At 36.9% G+C, this 27,843-nt stretch overlaps 1 protein-coding gene across 7 annotated transcripts in view; it reads left to right on the top strand.

The window, feature by feature from the left end:
• Positions 1 to 27,843, top strand: part of PHF8 (PHD finger protein 8) — a 106,805-nt gene that overhangs the window by 64,815 nt on the left and 14,147 nt on the right. For 4 of the 7 annotated variants that reach the window (XM_070291612.1, XM_070291611.1, XM_070291614.1 and 1 more), the window contains 5 exons: positions 3,568 to 3,746; positions 4,031 to 4,116; positions 4,595 to 4,728; positions 5,339 to 5,652; positions 23,057 to 23,152. In XM_070291612.1, coding sequence (XP_070147713.1) covers positions 3,568 to 3,746; positions 4,031 to 4,116; positions 4,595 to 4,728; positions 5,339 to 5,652; positions 23,057 to 23,152 — 809 coding nt within the window. The remainder of the gene's footprint in view (positions 1 to 3,567; positions 3,747 to 4,030; positions 4,117 to 4,594; positions 4,729 to 5,338; positions 5,653 to 23,056; positions 23,153 to 27,843) is intronic. The other 3 variants (XM_070291613.1, XM_070291616.1, XM_070291617.1) reach the window with 1 other exon arrangement.

Here is a 27,843-nt window from a genome sequence, read left to right on the forward strand (position 1 = left end):
TACATATGAAAAAATTTTGCTCCCACCCTTCTCTGTTCTCCAGTTTTCCTCTGCACACATGGAAGACCAATGTCAGTGCTTTCCTTCCAGAGATGTTTATACACATTCACGCAAATAAATATATCAATATTTGTTATATATTTTATGCTTGTCACACCAAACTTGTAACAGTAGTTATCTCTGGAAAGTAGGATAGGGGAGGCAAGAGAGGAAATTTTCACTTCAAAAGCATTTGAATTTTGTACAGTGAATATATATTAGTTTTCTTAAAATAATTTTTAGCAGACTGTTTTCTGAAAGAATAAAAGCACATTTTAACAAAAAACTGGAGCTTGGGAATCAGACAATCCCGAATTTGAATCCCAGCTCTGACACATATTCCCTATGGCAAGCTAATTAACATATCTGTATCTCTCTGTCTTCATTTTATCTGTTCTATAGATAAAAATTATCTTAGGGTTGTTGGAGGACTAAATGAAGTAATGTATATAAAGTGCTTATTGCAGGTCCTGGCACATAGTAAATGTTTAATAAATGGTTGCTTTTACAAATATAATAATGAAGTTGAAAATGAAAGATGACAGTGGTGGTGATGATGATGATAGTTGTGGGTATGGCCAGAAGCTAACTAGGTTGTCAGAAATTCTCAAACATGTAGGGAGGCAGAGGAAGATGGTAAAAGTTATTTTCCTGACACTCAGAACACCAGACAGGAGCAGTCAAGAGCTAAGTATAGAGTATGAACAGTGTAGGAACACGAGGGACAAGGATACCTTAATAGCCTTTTTGTAGGAAAAGATTGTTTTCAGATCTCAAGGGTGAGTATAGTAAGTCTACCTGGCTGGGAAATACAGGAAAAGGGAGTGTGAAGGCAGGGCAGATTCTGAAAGCAGCAGAGCTGTCTTTGTGATTTGAGAACATAGTTTCTCAAGAATAAGATAGACTGAGCATTGCCTTTGTCTAGAACCTGTGGTTGGTCTGCTGGGGAAGAGAAAGTTGAGAGTCCTGAGGTTCCAGCCTGTAATGGTTTTTAAGGACATGAGATGTTTTCCCTTTCCTCATCAGTATTCCTTGTGCTGCTTCTAGTACTTCCTCCCACCTGCTAGAGGCTGCTGCTAAGTGAACCTAGGGAGTCCAGGTACAGTAATATTTACAGATGATATGATACTTATTATGTCTGATCTTTTCTCCAGAGTAGTGCCATGTTTTGTGGGAGCTGAGGTGCAAATGAAACAAGATTGGCTGTATGTTGATAATTGCTGAAACTTAGCTGGGTCCTCGGAGAAGGCAATGGCACCCCACTCCAGTACTCTTGCCTGGGAAATCCCATGGACGGAGGAGCCTGGTGGGCTGCAGCCCATGGGGTCGCTAAGGGTCGGACACGACTGAGCGACTTCACTTTCACTTTTCAGTTTCATACATTGGAGAAGGAAATGGCAACCCACTCCAGTGTTCTTGCCTGGAGAATCCCAGGGACGAGGGAGCCTGGTGGGCTGCCGTCTATGGGGTCACATAGAGTTGGACACGACTGAAGTGACTTAGCAGTAGCAGCTGGGTCCTAGATACATGGGAGTTTCTAATATTTTTTTATGTTTGACGTTTTTCATAGTTAGAAGTTAATAAAAGATGAAGGTTGAATAGCTACCATTTATTGAGCAGCTGCTCTGTGTCAGACTCTATGTTAGCAATTTACATACATTATTTAGCCCTTACAACAACCCTTAGGGGTAAGTGTTGTTATCCCTATTTTACTAATGTGGGAAAGTGAGACCCAGAGAACTATAAGATTAGCTACCATTGGGTCTCTTGTTATATGTCAGTCTCTACATTAGCTCATTAATCCTCCCAGCAACCCTTTGAGGTAGAAAACAGCTAATTCACTAAAAGCCAGTTCACCAAATGACTATTCGTTGAATGTATACTCACCAAAAACTTGTTTCTCTTGACTTATAAGGCTTATTTGAGCAGTTTGTACTGGTTAACATTGTTTACCATATGTGGTAGAATTATTAAGATTTAAGCTACTTTTGAGTTCTTTCTACTTTATATATTTTAACACATTTTTTGAGATATAGTTTACGTATCATATAATTAACCTTTTTTAAGTGTATAATTAAATGACTCTTAGTAAATTTAAAGAATATGCAACTGTCACCACAATCCAATTTTGGAACATTTCTATCACATCAAATAGATCACTCATATCCACTTACATTCAGTCCTGGTTTTCTTCCCCAGACCCAGGCAACCAGTAATCTTTCTATCACTATGAATTTGCCTTTTTAGATACTTCATGTAAATGGAAGTCATTTATTTCCTATGTAAATATAGTCTCTTGTGTCTCTCTTCTTTCACTTAACATGTTTCTGAAGTTCATCCATAATGTAGACTGTATCATTAATTCATTCCTTTTTATTGCTGAATAGTATTTCATTGTGTGGATCTACCACATTTACTTTGTCCATTCTCTAGTTGATGGTCATTTGGATTGGTTATGCTTTTTGACTGTTACGAATAATGGTGCTTATGAGCATTTGTATGCTAGTTTTTGTGTGTATGCTATGTTTTTGTTTCTCACTTAGGAATAAAATTTAGCTTTTTAAGTAACTGCCAAAATTTATCCCAAAGCATCTACCATTTTACACCCCCACTAGCAATTATGAGTTTTTCCATATATTAGCTAATGCTTATTATTGCCCATCTTTTTTATTATAGCCGTTCTGATGGATGTAAAGTGGTATCTTACTGTGGTTTTAATTTGCATTTCCCTAATGATGTTGAGCATCTTTTGGTGTGATTATTGGACATTTATGTATCAACTTTAGAGAAATGTCTGTTCAGATCTTTTGCTTACTTTCTAATTCATTTTGTCTTTGTTGTGTTCTAAGAGTTATTTAAATATTCTGGATTCACATCCTTTTCTAGATAAATGATTTACAAATATTTTCTCCCAGTCTGTGGCTGGTCTTTTCTTTTTCTTAATGGTATCTTTTGAAGCACAAATGTTTTGAATTTTACCTAATCCCAGGCCACAAGATATTTTCCTACATTTTCTTCTAGAAGTTTTATAGTTTTAGTTTTTACATTTAGATATATGATCCATTTTTAGTTAATTTTTGTGTATGATATAAGGTAAGAGTTCACATTCATTTTTTTGCATGTGATATCCACTTATTTCAGCATCATTTGTTAAAAAGACTATTCTTTCTCCACTGAATTGCCTAAGCACCTTTGTCAGAAATCAGTTGACTATAAATTTAAGGATTTAGGTCTAGATTCACAGTTTTGTTCCATTCATTTTTATCCTTATGCCAATATCATATTACCTTGATTACTGTAGCTTTATAGTAAATTTTGAAATTGAGTAGTATAAGTCCTCCAACTTTGTTCTTTTTTGAAATTGTTTTGGCCATAGCCTTTGTATGCCCATATACATTTTAGTATCAGTTTATTAATCTCCACAAAACTAGATGGATTAGATAGGATTGCATTGAATCTATAGAACAATTTGGAGAGAATTGCCTTTGTGTGAGACTGTTTTTATGTTCTCCTTCACTTTCTCTCCAGTACCAAGAGGGTGAAGAACTTATCCAAGTCTCGGCGAGCCAAGATCGTGAAGAAGGCAGACAAGGCTAGGGTGGTGTCAGAACAGGTGATGGAGGATGAATTGGACTTGGATTCAGATGATGAACTGCAGATTGATGAGAGACTGGGAAAGGAGAAGGCGACCCTGATAATAAGACCAAGTGTGTACTTGTTCTATTTCTTTCTTGCCCTGCCCATTTCAGTTTGGTTTTGGTCCCTTCAGTAGACTCAAGACCTTAGGCCTAAGCTTGTTGACTTTCTGATTTACCAGCTCTGTAGGCTTTCTTTGCTCTAGAGATTAATTTATGAACTAATTCCTTACCTCCTTAAATTACTTATCTGTGGTCATTACTTTCAGGAAAATTAGTTTTATTCTCTTTCCCCTGGGTATTTGGCTCAGATACTAACCTTAGCTTCATGGTAAGTACATTCTATTGCTTTCTAGAATTTCCCCGAAAGTTGCCTCGTGCGAAGCCTTGCTCTGACCCCAATCGAGTTCGTGAACCAGGAGAAGTTGAGTTTGACATTGAGGTAGGAGCCTTCCCTGTTTCTTATCTTCTGCTTGTTCTGGTTACAGAACCAGAATATGATTTGTCATTTTAGTTGAGGTTGGGGGAGACATCCTATGCATTCAGTTCCTAAAATATTTATAAAGTGAAAGATTGTATGCTAAGTGCTCCTGAATATATAAATGGAAGATTATACTTTAGTTGAAATATTTTAAAAATCTTTAATATAGAGTAGACTAAAAGGCAGTGTGATGTAGCAGAAACAGTATCTGATTTGGAATATCTGATTGTGACTTTACATACATTAACTTCACTGAGCCTTAGTTTCCTTATCTGTAAAATGGGAGTTAGTACTTGCCTCACAAAGATGCTTCAGAGACTAAGATGAAAAAACAAATATTCTGCTTAGTGCTTGGTAGATACTTGGTGCTCAGAAGATATTAGTGTCAACCGTGTATTAGGGCCTGGGCAGCTGAGGTGATATCCCTTTTCTCCAACAGGAGGACTATACAACAGATGAGGACCTTGTAGAAGGGGTCGAAGGCAAGCTTGGAAATGGGAGTGGAGCCGGTGGAATTCTTGATCTGCTCAAGGCCAGCAGGCAGGTGGGGGGACCTGACTATGCTGCCCTCACGTGAGTACTAGCTTTGTTCTCCCCTTTCTAGGTGATCAGACAACACACACCCCCACCTGCCACCTTTGGCTAGGTCAGCCAATCAGTAGATATTAATTGAGTCATTTAAAGGGACAAAGAATTATATAGGGCATTTGGGCTGAAAGAGTAAAGTAGACATGAAATCTGTCCTGAGATATTTAAGATATGACTTAGAAAGGAGGTACAGATTTCAAGGACAGTGAGTTTGGGGTTCTTTGGAAATCAGAAGAGGCATGGAAGGAGAGCTGGGCCTTTTCTGGATCTTGGTTGTTTTTTTTTTTTTCCTTAAAAAAAAAAAAAGAATGTGGCATGTGTGAATAGGAAGGGAGGTGCACCCTTGTTATTGCCACCTTGCCTGCTGTCTATGGAGAGATTTCAGTCAAGAAGGACTGGCCTTTTTATGGAAATAGTCTTTGATACTATTTTGATCTTTAATTTGGTTTCTTGTTTTTCACTTGGGATAATTCTCTCCTGCTTGTTCCTTTCTTGACCCAGGCAGCTCTTGTCCCTCCTCCCTGACTATTCTGATGACTAGTTTCCTCAGACAACTAGAGAAACTCCTTCAGCATTTCTTCTCTGTCCCTTACAGCGAGGCTCCTGCCTCTCCCAGCACTCAGGAGGCTATCCAAGGCATGCTGTGCATGGCCAACCTGCAGTCCTCATCATCCTCACCAGCTACCTCCAGCCTGCAGGCCTGGTGGACTGGGGGGCAGGACCGAAGCAGCACGAGCTCCAACAGTGGGCTAGGCACAGTGTCTAGCAGTCCTGCTTCCCAGCGCACCCCAGGGAAGCGCCCCATCAAGCGGCCAGCCTACTGGAAAACCGAAAGCGAGGAGGAAGAGGAGAATGCCAGTCTTGATGAACAGGACAGCTTGGGAGCATGCTTCAAGGATGCAGAGTATAGTAAGGGCAGCTGAGCACTGGAGTCAAGGCCAGGAGGGCTCCCCCCTAGCCCCAATCTCAATCCCAAATCCAGTCCAGGACAGTCTGTAGTGAGCAAAGGCCTGGCCATAAGCCTGATACTGTTTCTCTGTGCTGTATTTTCTTAGTCTGTAAAATGGGTGTGTCTCACAAGTTGATGTACAGACTACCTGGCACTGTGTCTTGCTTATGGGAGGCCCTCAAAAAATGATAGCTATTATAGGGACTTCCCTGGTGGTTCAGTGGTTAAGGCTCCATGCTCCCAATGCAGGGGGCCCGAGCTCAATCCCTGGTCAGGGAGTTAGATCTCACCTGCCACAACGAAGATCCCCTACAGCCAAATTTAAATAAATAATTTTTTAAATGGTAGCTATTATCCATTTTTAGCATTGTCCAGTTGTCACTGCAGGTGACTCTTTTTCCCTCTTGCCTATTATACTTCCATTTGTTGTTTAGTTGCTCAGTCGTGTCCGACTCTTTGCGACCCCATGGACTGTAGCCTGCCAGGCTTTTCTGTCTGTGGGATTTCCCAGGCAAGAATACTGGAGTGGGTTGCCATTTCCTCCTCCAGCAGACTTTCCTAATCCAGGGATCGAATCCATGTCTCTTGCATTGGCAGGTGGATTCTTTATCATTGAGCCACAAGGGAAGCCCCTTTACTTCCATTACCTGTATCATTTGTGTTATGTGTTGTTCAGTTCATCTCTTGCAAAGGTATATGATGACTTTTTAGTGGGCTTTTCACATTTAATAGATGACTCCTTTTTTAAACTAAAATGTATTGAGTATGCAGTGTATAAAGCACTTTTTTTTAATAGTGCAACTGAGTTGTAGGTTTTCGTTTTAACATTATTTTAAAAAGTAATCCTTGTTGACCAAAAGTAGGACAGAGAAAGCAAAAATTCCCTTTGACTAACGTTCTCCCCTCTCTGAGGAAGTTATCCAGAGGTAACCTTTATTATCAGTGTGAAGTATACCTTTTAATTTTTTGTGTTTATACCCATTTGTAGACATAAATAGAGGTATAGTTTTGTTTTGTGTGTAGGTGGTTCTACAACTTGCTTGGATTTCTTTCAACATCAGTATGTAGAGGTCTACTTCCTCAATGCATTGAGACCTACCTGTGGCATAGTAGTCTGAAGCATAGGTGTACCATCATTTGTTTAACTGTCCCCTACTGGTTAACATTTAGGTTGTTTCTAATTTTTAGTGTTATGAAAATTCTTGTAAATAACCTTTTGTTTTCATGTGCCAGTTAGCATTTCTCTAAGGTAGCTAGACCTGCTGAGTTGAAGGGTATATACAAAATAAATGTTAATGGTGCTGAATTCCCTCCACAAAGGTCAGTATATGAGCAGTGTATGAGAAATACCTGTTTCTCTACAGCCTTACCAACAGTGGATGTTATCAGCCTTTTTAATTTTTGCCAATCTGATGGCAAAAACTGGTGTCACAGTTTGTTTTATATATTTACTGACTTCTCCTTATTCCTTTCCTGTGAATTAATTACTCAGTTATTCACTCATTTTTAGAATGTTAGTTTTTTTATTGATTTATGAGAATTCTTTATATATTCTCAATTTGTTGGAGTGTTTTTTATATATTTTGCAAATGTTGAAAAATATTTTAGTCTGTTGCTTGTATTTTAATTTTACTTATGGTATCTTTGTGTGTAGTAGATTTCAGTTTTTACAGAGTTGTCTTTATCAACATTTTGTATTTTATGTTTTGGTAAGAAAATTTCTTTTATTTTCACCTAAAAAGTATATAGAAGTTAAAATTTTAGTTTTTTTTCTGGAATTAAGTTTTATGAATTGTGGGAGGTAAGAATCTAACTTATTATTTTCCACACGGATAGTCATTTGCCCCAATACCATTTATTGACTGGTTCATCAATTATCCCCTGATTTGAAGCTCTTCTTCTGTCTTAAACTAAATTTCCTTATATGTGTGGATTTCTTTCTTTCTTTCTTTTTTTTTTTTAGGGGATGGGGTGTTGAGTGGCTTGTGGGATCTCAGTTCCCTGATCAGGGATTGAACCCATACTCTCATCAGTAAAAGCACAGAGTCCTAACCACTGGACTTCAAGGAATTCCCTGAATTTGTTTTTCTGCTCTATTCCCAGTTCTATTCCTAAATAGCTATATTACTTTGGGCAAGCTAAATAACTTCTCTGTGGTAATAGTACTTACCTCTTAGATTGTTGTGAGGAATAAATGAATCATACATAAAGCAATTAGAATATTGCCCAGCACATAATAAGTGCTGTGTGTTAGATGTTATTAATAATACTCTGTTCCATAAAACCAATTTGTCCATTCCTGTGGCACTACCTTATAGGTTAGTTACTACAGGCCTTGTGTCTGGTAGGGCAAATCCCCTCTGCAGAACTTGCTTTGGACCTGAGGAGAACAAGGATGTTCAGCAAGCCCATTATCTCTGGGTTGAACTGTGATTAGTCTTAATTTGTTGCCAAGTTTCCCTGGCTACTCATCCTACCTTTGGCAATCACGTTGACCAATAGGATTAGGGTTAGGGGAACTAACCTTAATAAGTTAGGCTTAGGGGAACTAACCTTAATAAGATTACCTTAAGTAATTCTTGCCCAGTTTGAACCAATTTGCATTTGCACCCAGTATTGTACTGGGTAATCAGTGGATCCTTTGTAGCCTTAAACTCTGCCTGGGCTTCTTTTAGAAGTAGGTTCTTGAGGGTATTTGCTCAAGATAGATAGCAACTTCATTAAATTAAAATCTGATCTAGAGCTTAATCATCAGCAGTCTTTGTTGTTAGTTTTAGACACAGGGAGAAGTGTCTTCACAACTTCTTCATGTGCACTTTCCACCATCCTCCTCGCCCACTGGCACTTAATTTTGTAGAAAACAAAGCCACCATTTGCCCTTCCTGATAGGAGGCACTATTGCAGGATTTTTAGCTTTTATATGTAGATCTTCATATATAGGTTTTCTCTGAAATGTGAGAAAACTTACCACTGATTGGTTAAAAACAACATGCCAGGGAAAATTGCTTTTGAACCAGTGCAACTTGTAGATGACATTGGTGTCATTCTGCCATTTACCTTTGAATAGTCACAAAACAGGCCATCTTGTCCTTTTGTCTTCAGACACGGTCTGTCTCTATTCAGGCTTTCTTGTATATCTCTTCTTCAGTTTTTTACTATGTATTTTATTTTATAGTTTGGTTCCCATTGAAAATGGCACTTTTTTAAAAATTTTATTATTTTTTTTTACTTTACAATATTGTATTGGTTTTGCCATACATCAACATGAATTTGCCACAGGTGTACACGTGTTCCCAATCCTGAACCCCCCCTCCCACCTCCCTCCCCATACCATCCCTCTGGGTCATCCCAGTGCACCAGCCCCAAGCATCCTGTATCCTGCATCGAACCTAGACTGGCGATTCATTTCTTATATGATATTATACATGTTTTAATGCCATTTTCCCAAATCATCCCACCCTCTCCCTCTCCCACAGAGTCCAAAAGCCTGTTCTATACATCTGTGTCTCTTTTGCTGTCTCGCATACAGGGTTATCATTACCATCTTTCTAAATTCCATATATATGCGTTAGTATACTGTATTGGTGTTTTTCTTTCTGGCTTACTTCACTCTGTATTCAAATGTATTCTTTTTAATGGCTGAGTAATGCTCCATTGTGTATATGTACCATGGCTTATCCATTCATCTTCTGATGGAAATCTAGGTTGCTTCCATGTCCTGGCTATTATAAACAGTGCTGCGATGAACATTGGGGTACACATGTCTCTTTCAATTCTGGTTTCCTTGGTGTGTATGCCCAGCAGTGGGATTGCTGGGTCATAAGGCAGTTCTATTTCCAGTTTTTTAAGGAATCTCCACACTGTTCTCCATAGTGGCTGTACTAGTTTGCATTTCTACCAACAGTGGAAGAGGGTTCCCTTTTCTCCACACCCTCTCCAGCATTTATTGCTTGTAGACTTTTGGATCGTAGCCATTCTGACTGGAGTGAAATGGTACCTCATTGTGGTTTTGATTTGCATTTCTCTGATAATGAGTGATGTTGAGCATCTTTTCATGTGTTTGTTAGCCATTTGTATGTCTTCTTTGAAGAAATGTCTAGTTCTTTGGCCCATTTTTTTATTGGGTCATTTATTTTTCTGGAATTGAGCTGCAGGAGTTGCTTGTATATTTTTGAGATTAGTTGTCAGTTGCTTCATTTGCTATTATTTTCTCCCATTCTGAAGGCTGTCTTTTCACCTTGCTTATAGTTTCCTTTGTTGTGCAGACGCTTTTCATTTTAATTAGGTCCCATTTGTTTATCTTTGCTTTTATTTCCAATATTCTGGGAGGTGGGTCATAGAGGATCCTGCTATGATTTATGTCGGAGAGTGTTTTGCCTATGTTTTCCTCTAGGAGTTTTATAGTTTCTGGTCTTACATTTAGATCTTAGTGGCCCTTTTTATCTATCATATTTTCCAATTGGCGATTGCTAGTATGCAGGAAAATAGTTGATTTTTCTATATTGTTCCTGTGTTACCTTACTATGCTCTTGTTAGTTCTGTTAGTTTTTCAGGTAATTATCTTGGGCTCTTGAAGTAGGTGATCTATGTCCCCTATCTTAGTTTGCTAGGGCTGCCATAACAAAATACCACAGACTGGATGGCTGGAAGTGAAGTGAAGTGAAAGTCGCTCAGTCATGTCCAACTCTTTGCAATCCCATGGACTGTAGCCTGCCAGGCTCCTCTGTCCATGGAATTCTCCAGGCAAGAATACTGGACTGGGTAGCTGTCCCCTTCTCCAGGGAATCTTTCCAACCCAGGGATCAACCCCAGGTCTCCCACATTGCAGGTGGATTCTTTACCATCTGAGCCAACAAGGAAGCCCAAGAATACTGGAGTAGGTAACCTATCCCTTCTCCTTGAGATCTTCCCGACCCAAGAATTGAACCAGCGTCTCCTGCATTGCAGGTGTATTCTTTACCAGCTGAGCTACCAGGGAAGCCCACAGAACAATAGAAATTATTCTCTTCACAGTTCTAGAGGCTAGAAGTCCAAAATCAAATTATTAGCAGAGTTGCTTTCTCCTGAGGACTCACCTTGGCTTGCAGATGATCTCCCTCTTGCTACATTTTCACGTGGTCATCCCCTGTGCATACGGGCTCCTGTTGTCCCTCTGTATATCCCAATCTCTTCTTAAAAAGGGAGCAGTCTGATTGGGTTAGGGCCGACCCTAGTGGCCTCATTTTAAGCTAATTACCTCTTTCAAAGCCTTATCTCCAAATACAGTCATACTCTGAAGTACTAAGAGTTAGGAATTCAACATATGAATTTTGGAGAGAGGACACAGTTATCCCTGGTATTCATACCTCTAGATTTTCCTAGTTTTATTACAGGTGGTAAGGGCATCCTTATGTTGTTTCTGACTTTACAATAATGTTGCCAGTGTTTGTCCAATCAATATATAGGGCTCTGTAGGGCTCTGGTAGACTACTCTCATGAAGTTCAGGGGAATCTCTATCTAGTTAGAGAAGTTTTTGTTTGTTTTAAAATCTGGAGTGGAATTAGGTTTTATCAGATTTCGGGGGGACACCTTTTGATATAAACACATAGTTTTTCTCTTAATTTGTTAATGGTGATTTACATTAATACAATTGCTGATTTAGAATTGATATTTCTGTCTTAAAATTAACTGTATTTGGGGCTTCTCAGGTGGTGCTAGTAGTAAAGAACCCACCTGCCAATACAAGAGACAAAGAGACCCAGCTTCAGTCCCTGGGTCAGGAAGATTCCCTGGAGGAGGGCACGGCAACCCACTCTAGTATTCTTGCTTGCAGAATCCCATGGACAGTGGAGCCTGTTGGGCTACAGCCCATAGGATAGCAAAGAGTCAGACATGACTGAAGCAACTTTGCACTCAATTTCTGGTTTTATTTTATTCCTTTTTCTTAATGTACTTTGTACAACATCTTGAGTTGAAAGCTCTGTTCATTTATTTTCAGTCTGTCTGCCCTTTTGATAAAATATTTTTTTAATTTTATTTTTTAAATTAACCTTTAAATAAAATTGGCTTTGTTGATATACACATGCTTAGATTCTTGTAACCACCACAATCACCACTACTACCACAATGAGTAGAACACAACCCCCTTAGTAGTCATGCCCTCCCTCTACCCCTAACTCCTGGCAACCACTGTTCTTCATCACTGTGATTTTGCCTTTGCCAGAATGTTGTATAAAGGAATTATACAGTATGTAATATTTGAGACTGACCTCTTTTACTTAGCCTAATGCCTTTAAGATTTATCCATGTTGTCACATATTGATAGCTTGTTCTTTTTTTATTGAAGAATTGTATGGATCTACCACAGTTTCATTTTGTTTATTTTGAGTGAGCCATGTGGCATGCAGGATCTTAGTTGCTTGACCAGGGATCAAACCCCTGCCCCCTGCAGTAGAAGCACAGAGTCCTAACCACTGGACTGCCAGGGAAATTCCTCTACCACAGTTTCTTTATCAATTTACCCATTGAAGGACACTGGATTGTTTACAGCTTTGGGTGATTATGAATTGGGCTGCTGTAAACATTTGTGTGCAGGCTTTTGGGTGAACATGAATTTCCCTAGGGTAAAGACCTAGTAATGGGATTCCTGAACAGTGTGGGCAGTAGATGCTTTAACTTTATTGGAAACTGCCAAACTGTTTTCCAGTGATTGTGCCATTTTACATTCCCACCAGCAATATGTGAGAGTTCCAATTGTTCTGCATACTCATCAGCACTTGGTATTGTTAGTACACTTATTTCAGTCATCCTAATAAGTGTGTGGTGATATCTCATTTTGTGGCTCATCTAATGGCTAATTATGTTGAACATCTTTTCATGCATTTATTTGCTACTCATATACTCTTTTTTGAAATGTCTTTAAACAGACACTTGGAACAACTACTGCCTTTTAAAAAATTAGGTTCTTTAACTGTTGAGCTTTGAAAGTTCTTTATATAGTCTGGATTCAAGTCTCTTGTCAGGTATGTGATTTGCAAATATTTTCTCCCACTCTGTGGCTTATATTTCATTCTCTTATGACTTTTTTAAACATGTTCACATTCTAGAAAGTCTAATTTATCAGTTTTATCTTTCATGGCTTATGCTTTTATTTAACAACTCTTTCTGTAAACTCAGGGTGCAGTTTTCTCCTTTTTTAACCTAACAACTGTATGGTTTTAGGTTTTGCATTTCTATCTGTGTTCCATTTTGACTAAATTTTCACATAACGTATGATGTTTAGGTTGGGTGAACCTTTTTTTGGCATATGGATGTCCACTTGTTCCAACACCATTTCTTGAAAAGACGATTTTTAATTTTTATTTTTCTGTTGACTTGGATTTGTGCCTTTGTCAAAAGTGGAATGACCATATTTGTGTGATTCTGTCTCTGATTTGTTCTTTTCCATTGATCTACATTATCAATCTCTTTGTCAAAACCTCACTGTCTTGATTGCTGAAGCTTTATAGTAATTCTTTTTTTTTTTTAAGATTTATTTATTTTTGGCTGCACTAGGTCTTTGTTGCTGTATACAGACTTTTTCTAGTTGTGGAGATTTGGGTCTACTCTTCGTTGTGGTGTGCTGGCTTCTCATTGAGGTGGCTTCTCTTGTTGCAGAGCACTGGCTCTAGGTGCGCAGACTTCAATAGGTGGCACCTGGGCTTAGTTGCTCCGCAGCCTGTGGGATCGTCCCTAACCAGGGGTCAAACCTGTGTCCCCTGCATTGGTGGGCAGATTCTTAACCACTAGACCACCAGGGAAGCCCTATAGTAATTCTTAAAATCAAGTAATACAATGTCTTCAATTTTGTCTTTCCATAAAATTTAAGAGTCAGTTTGTCTGAGTCTACAACAATTTCTGCTAGGATTTTGGTTGGAATTATGTTAACTACATAGATCAATTCAGAGAGAATTGTGATCTTTATTCTTTATCAAGGTGAAATATATAGCTAAACATATATATATAATTAAACATGAAATATATAATTATAAACATTTTAAAGTTTACAATTCAGTGATATTTAGTGCATTCACAGTGTGGTGCAACCACAGCCTCTCTCTGTTTCCAATATATTTTCGTGGCCCCAGAAAAATATCCTGGATCCATTAAATAATTGTGTCTCATGTCCCCACTCATCTCATCCCCTGGTAACCAATAATCTGCTTTCTGTCCATATGGATTTGCCTGTTATGGATATATGATATAGTAGTAATCATATAGTATGTGATCTTTTGTGTCTGGCTTCTTTCACTTACCATAATGTTTTTAAGGTTTATCCAAGTTATAGGATGTATCAGTGTTTTGTTCCTTTTTATGGTTGAGTAGTATTTCATTGTATGGATATACTACATTTGTTTATCCATTCATCTGCAGATAGGCATTTGAGTTATTTCCACCTTTTGGCTGTTATGAATAACGCTGCTATAGATGTTTGTGTGCATGTTTCTATGTGGACACATGTTTTCATTTCTCTTGGACATATACCCAGGAGTAGAATTACTCAGTCCTATGGTAATTCTGTGTTTAACTCTTTGGGGAACCACCGAAACATTTTACACAAGGACTGCAAGAGAATTGTCACCTTAGATATATTGAATCTTCTAATTTGTGTGCATGATATGTTCCTCCATATTTACTCTTTGAAAAATTTCATCAGTGTTTCATAGTTTTTAGCATACAGATCCTGCGTATGCTTTTTTATTATTAGATTTATCCCTGAGTTCTGTATTTTTTTTTGCAAATACTGTAAATGGTACCTTTTTAAACCCTTGGTTTCTAATTGTTTATTACTAGTGTAATATATGTGTGTGTGTGTGTATGTATATAAAACACAAAGTCAGACACGACTTAGCAACTGAACAACAACAAGTGTATATAAATATGATTGATTTATATTGACTTCATATCCTGCAACCTTGGTAAACTCACTTATTAATTCTAAGAATTTTTTTTTGAATTGTTGTTCAGTCACTAAGTCGTGTCTGACTCTTTGTGACCTCATGGACTACTGCGTGCCAGGCTTCCTCATCCTTCACTGTCTCCCAGAGTTTGCTCAGACTCATATCCATTGAATCAGTGATGCCATCCAACCATCTCATTCTCTGTCGCCCCCTTCTTCTCCTGCCCTCAGTCTTTCCCAGCATGAGGGTGTTTTCCAGTGAGTTGGTTCTTCACATCAGGTGTCTAAAGTATTGGAGCTTCAGCTTCAGCATCAGCCCTTTCAATGAATATTCAGGGTTGATTTCCTTTAGGATTGACTGGTTTGATCTCCTTGCAGTCCAAGGGACTCTCAAGAGTCTTCTCCAGCACAATTTGAAAGCATCAGTTCTTTGGTGCTCAGCCTTCTTTATGGTCCAACTCTCACATCCATACATGACTACTGGAAAAATCATAGCTTTGACTGTGCAAACCTTTGTTGGCAAAGTGATGTCTCTCCTTTTTAATATGCTATCTAGATTTGTCATCGCTTCTTTTTTGGTATATTCTTTGTATTTTTTATCTAGATAATTGTGATCATGTCATGTGCAAGTAGGGACAGTTTTATTCCTTTCTTTCCAATCTTTATTTTCCTTCTTGCCTTTTTGTTCTGGCTACGATTTTCAAGCACAATGTCATGAGTGAACTAACACCCTTGCCTTGTTTCCAATCTAAGGGAGAAATCATCTTTTCACTAATATAATGTTATCTGTATAGATTATCAAGGTAAGGAAGTTCACTTCCATTTCTTTTTTGCTGAGTTTTTCTTTTTTTTAATGAATGAATGTTGAATTTTCCCAATGTTTTTATTCCACCAATGGATATAATCATGTTGTTTTATTCCTTTAATCTGTTAATATCATAGGTTACATTGATTGATTTTCAAATATCACAGAATTGAAATCACAGCATAAACCTTAATTGCTAATGATGTATTATTCTTTTTATATATTATTAGATTCGATTTACTAGTATTTCACTGAGGATTTTTGTGTCTTTGTTCATGAGGGATATTGGTCTATAATTTTTTTTTCTTATATTTTAGTTTTGGTATCAGGGCAAGCAGTGCTGGCCTCAAAGAATGAGTTGGGAAATGTTCCTCCTCTATTTTCTAGAAGAGATAATGTAGAATTAGTGGGTTTTTAAAAATGTTTAGTAGAATTTTTGAGTGAAACCACCCAGGCCTAGGGATTTCTTTTTAGGTTTTAACTATGGATTTATTTTCTTTGGTAGATACAGAATTATTCAGATTTTCTATTTTGTCTTGGGTAAGTTTTGATAGTTTGTGGTATTCAAGGAATTGGTCCACTTTAGCTAAGTTGTAGAATTTATGAGCATAGATTTATTCATAGTTTTCCTCTATTATCCTTTTAGTGTCTGTGAAGTCTTTAGTGATATTTTTAATTTGATGTTATTTTTTTCATTTTTATACTTAATGTTAGTAATTTGTATCTTTTATTGTCATTCTTGTTGGCATCTTATCAATTTGATCTTTTCAAAGAACAGTTTTGGTTTCACTTAAAATTTATTAAGATTTGTTTTTTTCACATAGGATTTAGTCTGTCTTGATAATTTTGTGTTGTGAACTTGAGAAGAATGTGTATTCTGCTACTATTGGGTTGAATATTCTATCAGTTTCAATTTAATCATGTTGATTAGTGATAATCTATATCTTTGCTAATTTTTCATCTACTTATTTTCTTGATTACTGAGAGAGATGTGTTGAAGTCTCCAAGCATAACTGAGAATTTATCTGTTTCCCTTTTTAGTTCCATCAGTTTTTGCTTTGTACAGTTGGAAGCTCTGATGTTAGGTGCATCCACATTTAAAGATTGCTATGTTTTCTTGTCATTATGTTTACTATCTTATCATTGTTTTCTATCCCTTTTCATCCCTGCTAATTTTCCTTGGTCTGATGTTATTTTATTCATTATTTATTTATAACTGGATATTTGTGCCTTTGACCACCTTCATCCAATTCCCTTGCTCCTCACCTGCTGCCTCTGGTAACCACAAATCTGATTTCTTTTTCTATGAGTTTGGGCTTTCTTTTTCAGGTTCCACATATAAGTGAGATCATATATTATTTGCCTTTCTCTATCTGACTTATTTCACTTAGCATAATGCCCTTCAGTTCACATGTGGTAGGATTTCCTTCTTTTTTTGGCTGAGTAGTATTCATTCATTTGTATGTGTATGTGTGTGTATCACATTTTCTTTATCCATTTGTCTATTAATGGACATTTAGGTTGTTTGATTTTCTTATGTCGAACTACTCTTGCATTCCTGGGATAAATCCCCCTTGGTCATAGCATATAATCATTTTAATAGGCTGCTGAATTTGGTTTGCTAGTATTTTATTGAGGGTTTTTACATCAGTATTCATAAAGCATATTAATGTGTAGTTTCCCTTTCCTGTAGTATCTTTTTCTGGCTTTGGTATCAGGATCTCATAGAATGAGTCAACATGTGTTCTCTCCTCTTCTGTTTTTTGAAAGAGTTTGACAAGGATTGATGTTAATTCTTCATTAAATGTCATGTCCATGAGAGATGGACTATAAAGAAAGCTGAGCACTGAAGAATTGATGCTTTTGAACTGTGGTGTTAGAGAAGACTCTTGAGAGTCCCTTGGACTGTAAGGAGATCCAACCTGTCAATTCTAAAGGAAATCAGTCCTGAATATCCATTGGAAGGACTGATGCTGAAGCTGACACTCCGATACTCTGGCCACCCGATGCCAAGAACCGACTCATTGGAAAAGACCCTGATGCTGGGAAAGATTGAAGGTGGCAGGAGAAGGGAACGACAGAGGATGAGATGGTTGGATGGCATCACTGACGCAATGGACATGAGTTTGAATAGGCTCTGGGAGTTGATGATGGATAGGGAAGCCTGGAGTGCTATAGTCCATAGGATTGCAAAGAGTCAGACAGGAATGTGACTGAACTGAACTGAACTGAACTAAACTGAACTGAACTGAGAAACCACCAGTGAAACCATCAAATAACCTTAACTTTTCTTTGTTGGAAGCTTTTTGATTTTTTATTCAATCTCTGCACTTAATATACATGAGTTCAGATTTTCCACTTCTTCAGTCAGTTTAGGTGATTTGTGTGCTTCTAGGAATTTGTCATTTTGTATAGTTTATCTAATTTGTTAGCATACAGTTGTTCATAGTATTCTCTTATAATCCTTTTTATCTCTGTAAAGTTTGCAGTAATGTCCCCACTTTCATTTCTCATTTCAAGTATCTTTGTCTTCTCTTTCTTCTTCTTTGTTAGTCTAGCTAAATATTTGCATATTTTGTTGATTATCTTTCAAGCAACCAAATTATGATTTTGTTGATTCTGTTTTTTTATTTCACTCATCTCTGCTCAGATCTTTATTTCCTTCCTTCTATTAGCTTCAGATTTAGTTTGTTCTTCTTCTAGTTTCTTAAGGTGTAAAATTAGATTACTGATTTGATATCTTTCTTCCTTTTTAATATTGTAAGCATTTACACACATAAATGTCTCTCTGAGCACTGCTTTTGCTGCATCCCGTAAGTTTTGGTATGTTGTGTTTTGGTTTTCCTTCCTCTCAGTGTTTAAAAATCAACTTTTGATTTTTTTCCTCTGATCTATTGATTTTTTTCAGAGTATATTATTTAATTTTCACCAGTTTATAAATTTTCCAGTTCTGTTACTGACTCCTAGTTTTATTCCATTGTTTTTGGAGAACATACTTCATCTGATTTTATTCTTTTAAATTATTGAGACTTGTAGGCTAAATTGTGGTCTATCCTGGAGAATATTCCATGTATACTTGAGTAAAATGTATATTTTGCTGTTTTGGGGTAAAGTTTTCTGTATTTGTTGGTTAGGTCTAGTTGACTTATAGTGCTGTTCAAGTATTCCATTTCTTTTATTGATCTTCTATCTGGATGTCTTATTCACTATTGAAAGTAAGGTATTGAAGTTGCCAACTATTATTATAGAACTGTTTCTCCCTTCAAGTATGTCAATATTTGCTTTATATATTCTCCTGTAACAATTTTGTACTTAAATTCTATTTTGCCAGATATTAGTATAGCTACCCTAGCTCTCTCTTTGGTTGCTGTTTGCATGGGATACCTTTTTCCATTCTTTTCACTTTCAACCTAGTTGTTTCTTTGGACCTAATGTGAATCTCTCATAGGTAGTATACAGTTGAGTTCTGTTTTTGATCCATTCTATCTTTCTTTGCCTTTTGGAGGGTGAATTTTCAAATAATTTTATTCATTTATTGGCTGCAATGTGTCTTTATTGCTTTGTGCAGGCTTTTTCCAGTTGCGGTGAGTGGGGGGCTACTCTTCATTGTGGTGTGTGGGCTTCTCATTGTGGTGGCTTATTTTGTTGCAGATCATGGGTTCTAGTCATGCAGGCTTCAGTAGTTGCAGCATGCGGGCTCAATAGCTGTGACTTTCAGGCTCAGTAGTTGCAGTGCATGGTCTGTGGTGCATGGTCTTAGCCTCTCTGCAGCATGTGGAATCTTTCCAGACCAGGGAGCAAACCTGTGTCCCCTGCATTGGCAGGCAGATTCCTACCCAGTATGCCACTAGAGAAGTCCTGAGGATTGAGTTTAAACCATTTACAATTAAAGTGATTTCTGGTATGGAAGGACTTACCTATGCAATTTTGTTATTTGTTTTAATATGTCTTTATTTTTTTTGGTTGTTCCTCATTTCCTAAGTTACTGCTTTCTTTTATATTTAATTGATATCTGGTGGGTAGTATACCAAGAAGGCAATGGCAACCCACTCCAGTACTCTTGCCTGGCAAATCCCATGGACATAGGAGCCTGGTGGGCTGTATTCCATGGAGTCGCTAGGAGTCGGACACAACTGAGCGACTTCACTTTCACTTTTCACTTTCATGCATTGGAGAAGGAAATGGCAACCCACTCGTGTTCTTGCCTGGAGAATCCCAGGGATAGGGGAGCCTGGTGGGCTGCCGTCTCTGGGGTCGCACAGAGTCGGACACGACTGAAGCAACTTAGCAGCAGCAGCAGTTTGAATTAATACACTCCAGCTTCTATAGCATACAAAGACTCTGCTTCTATATAGCTCTCCCACCCATGTATGTTATTTTTGTCACAAATCACATCTTTAAACATTGTGATCCTTTTGACATAGATTTATGGTACTGTTTTATACACTGGAATTTCAAATAATGTATTAAAAAAGAGTTAGAAATCACAAATACAACAATACTGACTTTTATATTTACCTCTGTAGTTGCTTTTATTGATGTTTTTCTATACTCTCAAAGGTCCTTTTATTTCACTCTGAAGGACTTTGTTTAGCATTTCTTAAATGGCAGATTTATTAATGGACTACCCCAGCCTTTGTTTACTTGAGATGTCTTAATTTGCCTTCATTTTGGAAGAATTGTTTTTCCAGATATACTTTTGGTTGATAGTTTTTTTTTCTTTCAGCACTTAAAATATATCATCTCACTGTCTTCTGGCCTTCATTGTTTCTGATGAGAAATTGGTTGTTTTATTGTGCTGTCTTGCTGCTTTCAAGGTCCTCTCCTTTGTCTTTCTTTTGACAAAGTAGTTCTATATTTTCTTCTTCCTTGTCTTTGTCTATTGACAGTTTAAATATAATGCATCTCCATGTGAATATCTGAGATTATCCTACTTGGAATTTGTTGAGCTTCTTAGATGTATATTTTCATGTATTTCATAAAACTTGGAAAGGTTTTGGTCATTGTATCTTCATATAGTTGTTTTGCCTTTTTCATGCTTTCCTCTCCTTCTGACATTCCCATATGAATATGTTGGTTAAGCTTGATAGTGTCCCAACAGTCCCTTTACCTCTGTTCATTTTTCTTTTTTCTTTCTTTCTGCTCATCAGATTAAATAATTTTTTCTTCATGTTTGTGGAGTCTTTGCCTACTCAAAATCTGCTTTTGAATCCCTCTAGTGAATTGTTTATTCAAGCCATTGTACTTTTCAACTCCAAAACTTATATTTGGTTTCTTTTTATATTTTCTATTTCCTGATTGATAGTCTCTTTTTAAATTGAGACATGATTATTTTTTTTTATCATATTTAAGGCAATTGATTTAGTCTTTGTATAGTAAGTTTAATGTCCAGGCTTCCTCATGGATAAGTTTTATCAATTTTTTTTTCTATAAATGGGATATACTTTTCTGTTTCTCTGCATGACTTATAATTTTTTTTTGTTGAAACCTGGACGTTTTGAATAATATAATGTGATAACTGGAAATCATACTTTCCTTTCTCCCTAGAGATTAACTGTTGTTGCTTATTATGAGCTACAATTATCTATTTACTTAATGACTTTACAAATGATTTTTTGCAAAATACTGTGTTCTTGTTGTGTGTGGTCACTGAAGTATACATTTCATTGCCTCAGCAGTCAGCTGAGGTTTCCTGAAAGAGTTTTTATAAGTGCCTTAATTTAGTAGGTTTTTTCTTTGTTAAGCATTCTTTTTGTTGTTGTAAGTCTTTGATTGGATTACAGAATCCCCCAAAAGTTTATTATATAAGTTTTTGACACCCTAATGGTTGCTTTAATGGAGGAACAACAGATCCTTGGCACTCCCAATTCTGTCATTTTTGGAGGGGGCATCACTCCTCCCACTCTCATATTTTTAATATGCATATTTTAACTTGTATTTTTAAAATGTCTGAAATTAATTATTATCTGCATCTTATTTCATCTTGAATAAGACATGAATCTTAGGGTAGATTTCCTTTTGTATATTACTTTATACCTATTATCTCTCAGTCCTCAGAATTTTGCAAGGCAGGTAGCATCTATTATTTCAATTTTATGGTTGAAGGTAGTGAGACTTACAGAAGTTTTCCTTGGCTGCAGAGCTAGTGTGTCAGTCCAAATTTCAAAGTAATTGTCTAATCCTGAAACTCGAGGTCTTTCTACCATAGGTGGAAAAAACCTTTCAAACTCAATGAAATAATCGACAAACCCAATATTGACAGCCATTAGGCTAGTAGGGATGGAACCTTTGTCACACAGCTCTATTACCAGTAGTCTTTTCTTTCTAGGGACAATTAATAAAATTTTTTAAAAGTTTAATGAGTCAGGAGGCAGAGGTTTTACTTCTTTGCTCAAGGAAGAAGGCCTGAAAAACAGACTCATTTTCCTACAGAGAGGCCCATCTGGAAAGAACTGTGAGAGTGGATTCTTCCTCTCTGATGAAGTAGAATTCTAGAGAAGTTTGAAGCTTATCCTTAGTAGGAATGGGAAAATTAGGAGGAAATTTTCGCTAAGAAGAAATTTTTACTCTCATTTTGCTTTTCTTTTAAGCTTAGTAGCAGTAGAGTAACCTCATCAGTAGGACCTTTCTAGACTTTCTTCCTATTAAATCATATAGATGTTGTATCTGTATGATAAAACTGGGTGTTCGTATGTATTTGTACAGGATAAAATATATGTGTGTGTTTTGTCATTCACATCATTCAATTCCAGTAATCTTGTTCCCAGTTCAGCCTAAGTGGTCTTTCTGTTCCCTTTGCATGAATGTGTGAACCACTTCTTTTTCCATTAATTTAACAAACACTTACTGAGCAGCTACTCTGCATTGTGTTTGGCTCCCTTAGTTTAAAATCAGATAACACATATCCTTGCCCTCACAGTAAATTGGAGGTGGCAGATTTACTAATTATCTCTTATATACTATGTAACAACTCCAATAGAGGTATACACAGGATACTGTGGAGAGTTGAGGCATCTGAAAGAGATTAAGAGAAGAGGGAAAGCTTATTTAGGAAGTGAATCTAAAGCTGAATTTTATAGGGTCATTAACTCATGAAGTTGGAGAAGGCAATGGCACCCCACTCTAGTACTCTTGCCTGGAAAATCCCATGGTTGGAGGAGCCTGGTAGGCTGCAGTCCATGGGGTCGCTGAGAGTCAGACACAACTGAGTGACTTCACTTTCACTTTCATGCATTGGAGAAGGAAATGGCAAGCCACTCCAGTATTCTTGCCTGGAGAATCCCAGGGATGGGGGAGCCTGGTGGGCTGCCGTTTCTGGGGTTGTACAGAGTCGGACATGAGTGAAGCGACTTAGTAGCAGCAGCAGCAACTCATGAAGTCACTCATTAAATGGTTGTTGGGCGAGTGAAATTAGAGTTAGATGATGCTGGTAGAAGAACATTTGCAGTAAGGGTGCACAAAGTAGAAAGATATGAAAAGTATGTGACATATTCAGGAATTCCTACAGTTGAGTATGGATTAAATAAAGGGTCCACTTGTAGGGGAGTGGGAGGTATCAGGTATGATACCCAGGTAGGTATCATTCTGTTGTCACTATTCTGGATGAGATCTCAGTTTACCCTACTTTTCCCTCTCACGCAGTTTACCCTTCCCTGGAGTCTGATGATGATGACCCTGCTTTGAAATCTCGACACAAGAAAAAGAAGAATTCAGATGATGCTCCGTGGAGTCCTAAAGGTGATCCAGTATTCTGTCCTTAAACTCTGTGGGGGCGGTTGGGAGGGAGATAGACTGGCTAGGTGGGACATTAATATAGGAAGACACTTATTTGATGAGTATCTGCTATATGCCAGGTACCGTGTTAGGTACTGGAACAAAAATGATCAATAAGACACAGAGTTCATGCACTCACATCAGCAAAGCCAGAGGTAATGGAGCATGTTGCTTTTGATATATGGCTTGAGATGAAAGGAGGAAGATCTTGAACAGACTTCAGCAAGCAGTCAAAGGCTCCTGAGAACATTCAGCTACCATCATCCAAGCCCTTTCATAATAATATTATTGTCAAAGGAGGGAAATTCTGCTGACTGTTGAGTTCTGCAAGGCCCAAGACTTCTAGATTGTCACCTGTACTGGCTGAGAGTCCACCTCTGAGGAAGGAAGGAAAAATGATTGTTGAGTTGAATATGGAATTTAGAGGGTAATAAAACAATTGTATTAATGTCACTGGTTGGGTGGTTTTTACAGTGGATGGTATGTCAGTTAGCCAAACCACTCAAAACTTAGTGTCTTACAATAATAGTTGATTGTTTCTCATGATTCTGTACATTGGATGAACTATTATTCTAGTTCTGGACCAGATTGCCTGGAGCTGGATGGTCTAATAAGATCTCCCTCAGGTGTCTGGGACCTAATTTGGGGGTGGCTGGGGCCTTTCTCCAGAGGGTCTTTCATCCACCAGAAGGAGGTCAGCCTAAGCTTTTTCACATGGTAGGAGAAGGGTATCCAGGAACAAGAGAGGATAAGCCCAATGTGCAAGCACTTTGCAAGCCTCTGCTGTGTTGTTTTCTATTGTCCTATTAGTCAAAGCAAGTTACCTGGCCAAGCTTTGATTCCAAAAGTAGAGAGGTAGATTCTGTTTCTTGGGAGTGGGAGCTGCAGTGTCTTCCTTTGCATACAAGGACATGTGAACAAATTGAGAGCCATTATTCCAATAGTCTGCCAAAGAGGGTACTAGCATTGCAGTATCCCTGTGGTTTTCTAGGAAATAAAGGGTCTTCTGTCTCCACCCAGCCTTATTTGACCTTTCTGGTAGTTGCTTAGGATTGGGGGAGTGGGCAGGCAGGACAGTCCTGGGAAGTGTTCTCTTAGTGAGTCAGTCAGCAAATGTTTCTTTTTTTCTTCCTTCAGGCCTCTTTTATGATTTTATTTTCTCCTATACTTTCTGACTTTTAGCATAATAGAACATTTGGAAAATACAGTAAATCGAGGAAAGGGTAAAGAAGAAATCACCCATGATTCTGCTACCCAGAAGCAGCTATATTTCCTTCTAGTCTTTTTTTATGCATTTTTCTTTTTATGGTTGAAAGCACAATCATATATCCTATTTTAAAATTTTTTTGCCTTTTAATCAAAATAATGTCTATATCTGGTAGCAAATAGTACAGAGGAGTTTAGGATGAAATGCAGTGGTCTGCCTCTACTTTCCCTACTTCCAATCCCATGCCTGAGAGGCAACATTGTCATTTTCATTTTTCTGGTAGTTGAGTCCAAAACCCAAGATAATAGGGTTTATACTACCATTTCTTGATTTATTATCTTAACCTCTGTTTCTCCTTCCATTGGCTTTTGTCAGTCTCTCTTGATTACCTACTGTCTAAGATGTGTACATTAATGCTGCTACTCTTTTTTTCTTCCTCCACCCTTCTATAAGCTGTGCATTTTTGTTTATATTGTCACAGTTGTTAACACTGTCTTGTAATTAATACTCCATATTGACTAGAAGTTGACTGTAAAAGTTGAAAACCAGTAAATATATCTGATATATCTGGCCTTTTAAATATTATATCATAAACATATCCCTATGCCATTATTTATAAATAGTATTTTAATGGCTACAAAATATTCTATTCCATGAATATACCTAATTTACCTAACCTCTCTAGTATGGGACATTTAGCCAATTGCCAAATTTTTACAATTAGTGATAACATTTGGAGTGAACGTTTTTCTGTGTAAGTATGTCTCTATTTATATGCTTTAGGATAGATTCCCATGAAACTCTTGAAGGGCCAAGTCAAAAGTCTCCCTCCCACCCCTGTTCCACAGCCTTCCAATTCCCCACCTAGAGACAGCCACTGTTAATCAGTTTCATGTGTATCCTTTTAGACATAGTTTATGCATATACAAGTAAATGTGTGTATATATTTTCTTTCACCCCTTAACTCAGTTGGAAGCATACTTTATATACTGTTATGTGCCTTTACTTTTCTCATTTAACAATTGCATGTTGAAGATTGTTTACACTCCCACAAGCAATACATGAGTGTGCCTGTTTCCCTACACTCTTGCCAATATAATTTGTTAATTGAATGTTTTAAAAGGTCTTGATATGTATTACCAAATTGTTTTCCAGAAAGGTTTTACTGGTTTACACTCCCACCAGCCATGTGTGAGAGTATTTGTTTATGAATCCTCATAGGCATTGAGCATAATAGGAACCTCTCAGGCATCCTTAGTGAGTACTTATCCCCTCCAGTGGAAGGGTCTGAGTTGCAGTTAGGAAGAAGAGGAGGAGCAAAAGGAGAAATGAATAGGCCTGGTGGGCATTCCTCCCCAAGGAGTTTTAAGTTCTACTTAAAAAAAAAAAAAATCTTGGCTGAAATTGTGTCATGGCCAATGTTATCTGCTAAAAAGGCCAGGAAGTGTAGTTTTGTAGATACCAATTAGCTAAGTTGTTCCACAAAGTTATATTTTTTATTAGTAAGCAAGAAAGGGAGAATGATACTGGGTTGAAAACAAGCAGTCTCTATTATGGTATTTTCTTGGCCTTTGGTGATTCACAGGCAAACAATAGCATTTCACCGATTTAATTTGAATTTTTTGATTAGACATTTCCTATATGTTTATATTAGCGTTAGAATTTCATCTTTTGTAAATTTTATGTCTGACTTTTTCTCATTTATTCATATAGGTCTTCAAGATTTTCAGAGGCCCTCTTTATATATAATAATAAGTAGTCAAATATATATAATTTATTTATGATACTTTTCCCTCATTCTACATAAAAAATATGAATATTTCTATGTCAAAATGTGATCTTATCCATTGTTTCCCTTTTCAGAGAGCAGATAATTAATTAACACCACTGTATTTTTAATATAAATATGCATATATGCATGTATATTTCTCTAAAGAGAAAGCCAATAACTTTTATCACGTTTTTAAAGTAGATTCTTAACCCAGAAAAGATTGAGGCAGTCTACTAAAGATTTTCTCATTAAAATGAGGAATAAGACAAATATACCCATCATCACTGCTGTTATTTAGCACTGCTGTAGAAGTTCTAGACAGCATAATTAGGAATGAAGCAGAAATAAGAACTATAATTATTAGAAATTAAGAGACCAAATTATCATGATATAAGGCACTGTAAGGGTGGCAATCCTGATCATTGTATCTGTAACAACTTGCAGAGTGCCTGGCACATGGGAGATAATAAGTGTTTGACAAGTGAAAGAAATGATATTGACTGTATAACTAGAAAAATGTAAGGGAAACAGCTGAAAAACAACTAATATGAGAATTTAATAAATTGGGTAATCTCTGCATATAAGCCACATATCTAAGAATCAGGAATTGCCAATATCAGTAATAACCATAATACACTGAGGGGCAAAAAAGATCCTATTGACAATAACAACAATTATATAAAATACCCAAGAATAATCTTAAGATATGTGTGAGACTTATGTGAAGAAACTTCAAAACATTACTGAGGAACAGATAAGAAGACCTGAATAAATAGAGTTATAGCATGTGTCTGATTATAAAGACTGATTTTTATAAAGGGTCATTTAATTAATATATATACTTAACACTATCCTAAATCAAAATCCTAATGGAATTTTGTGGGGAACTCATTCTAAAATTAAAAGAGTAAACAGATATGATGAAAGGAAATTACCCTTTTAAGATTTAAATATACTATATTTCTATAATCAAATGGTTACAAGTACAAGAATAGTGAATATTTTTTCTTTTGTGTTTAAAGAATTCTTGCTATGAAAAATTTCAAATATACACAGAATTAGAGAGGCTGGTATCATGAATACTCATATACTTATTACTGAGATTTAACAACTAATGTTTTACTATATTTGCTTCATCCTTTTTTTTAAGCATTTTATGGGAAATGTCAGACATCAGGACATTTCTGTTTCCTTGCTTACTTTATGTCTAATTGTTCTATCCATTAGAGAAAGTAGGGTATTGAAATCTCTAGCTGTTGTTGAATTATCTGTTTCTCCCTTCAATTCAGTCAGTTTTTGCCTCATGTATTTTGGGCTTCTGCTGTTAAGTGCATATGTGTTTATAGTTCTCATACCTTCTTGATCTACTGACCCTTTTATCATTATAAAATATCCTTTGTTTCTAGTAACAGTCTTTTAATCAATTAAGTCATTTTTTTCTGATATTAGTATAGTTTTGAATCTGAAATATGTTTCTTGGAGACAGTATATAGTAAGATTATGGTTTTTTATCCCTGCCAATCTGTGCCTTTTAACTGGGGAATTTAGTTCATTTGTACTCAAGTGTAATAACTGACAATGTAGGGTTCACATTTCTCTGTTTGTTTTCTCTATGTTTTATTTCTGTTTTGTTCCTCAATTCTTCATTTCTGCCGCCTTTTGTGTTTAAAAGCTACT

Source organism: Ovis canadensis, chromosome X (assembly GCF_042477335.2).
Source record: "Ovis canadensis isolate MfBH-ARS-UI-01 breed Bighorn chromosome X, ARS-UI_OviCan_v2, whole genome shotgun sequence".
In the NCBI taxonomy this organism is placed as follows: domain Eukaryota; kingdom Metazoa; phylum Chordata; class Mammalia; order Artiodactyla; family Bovidae; genus Ovis; species Ovis canadensis.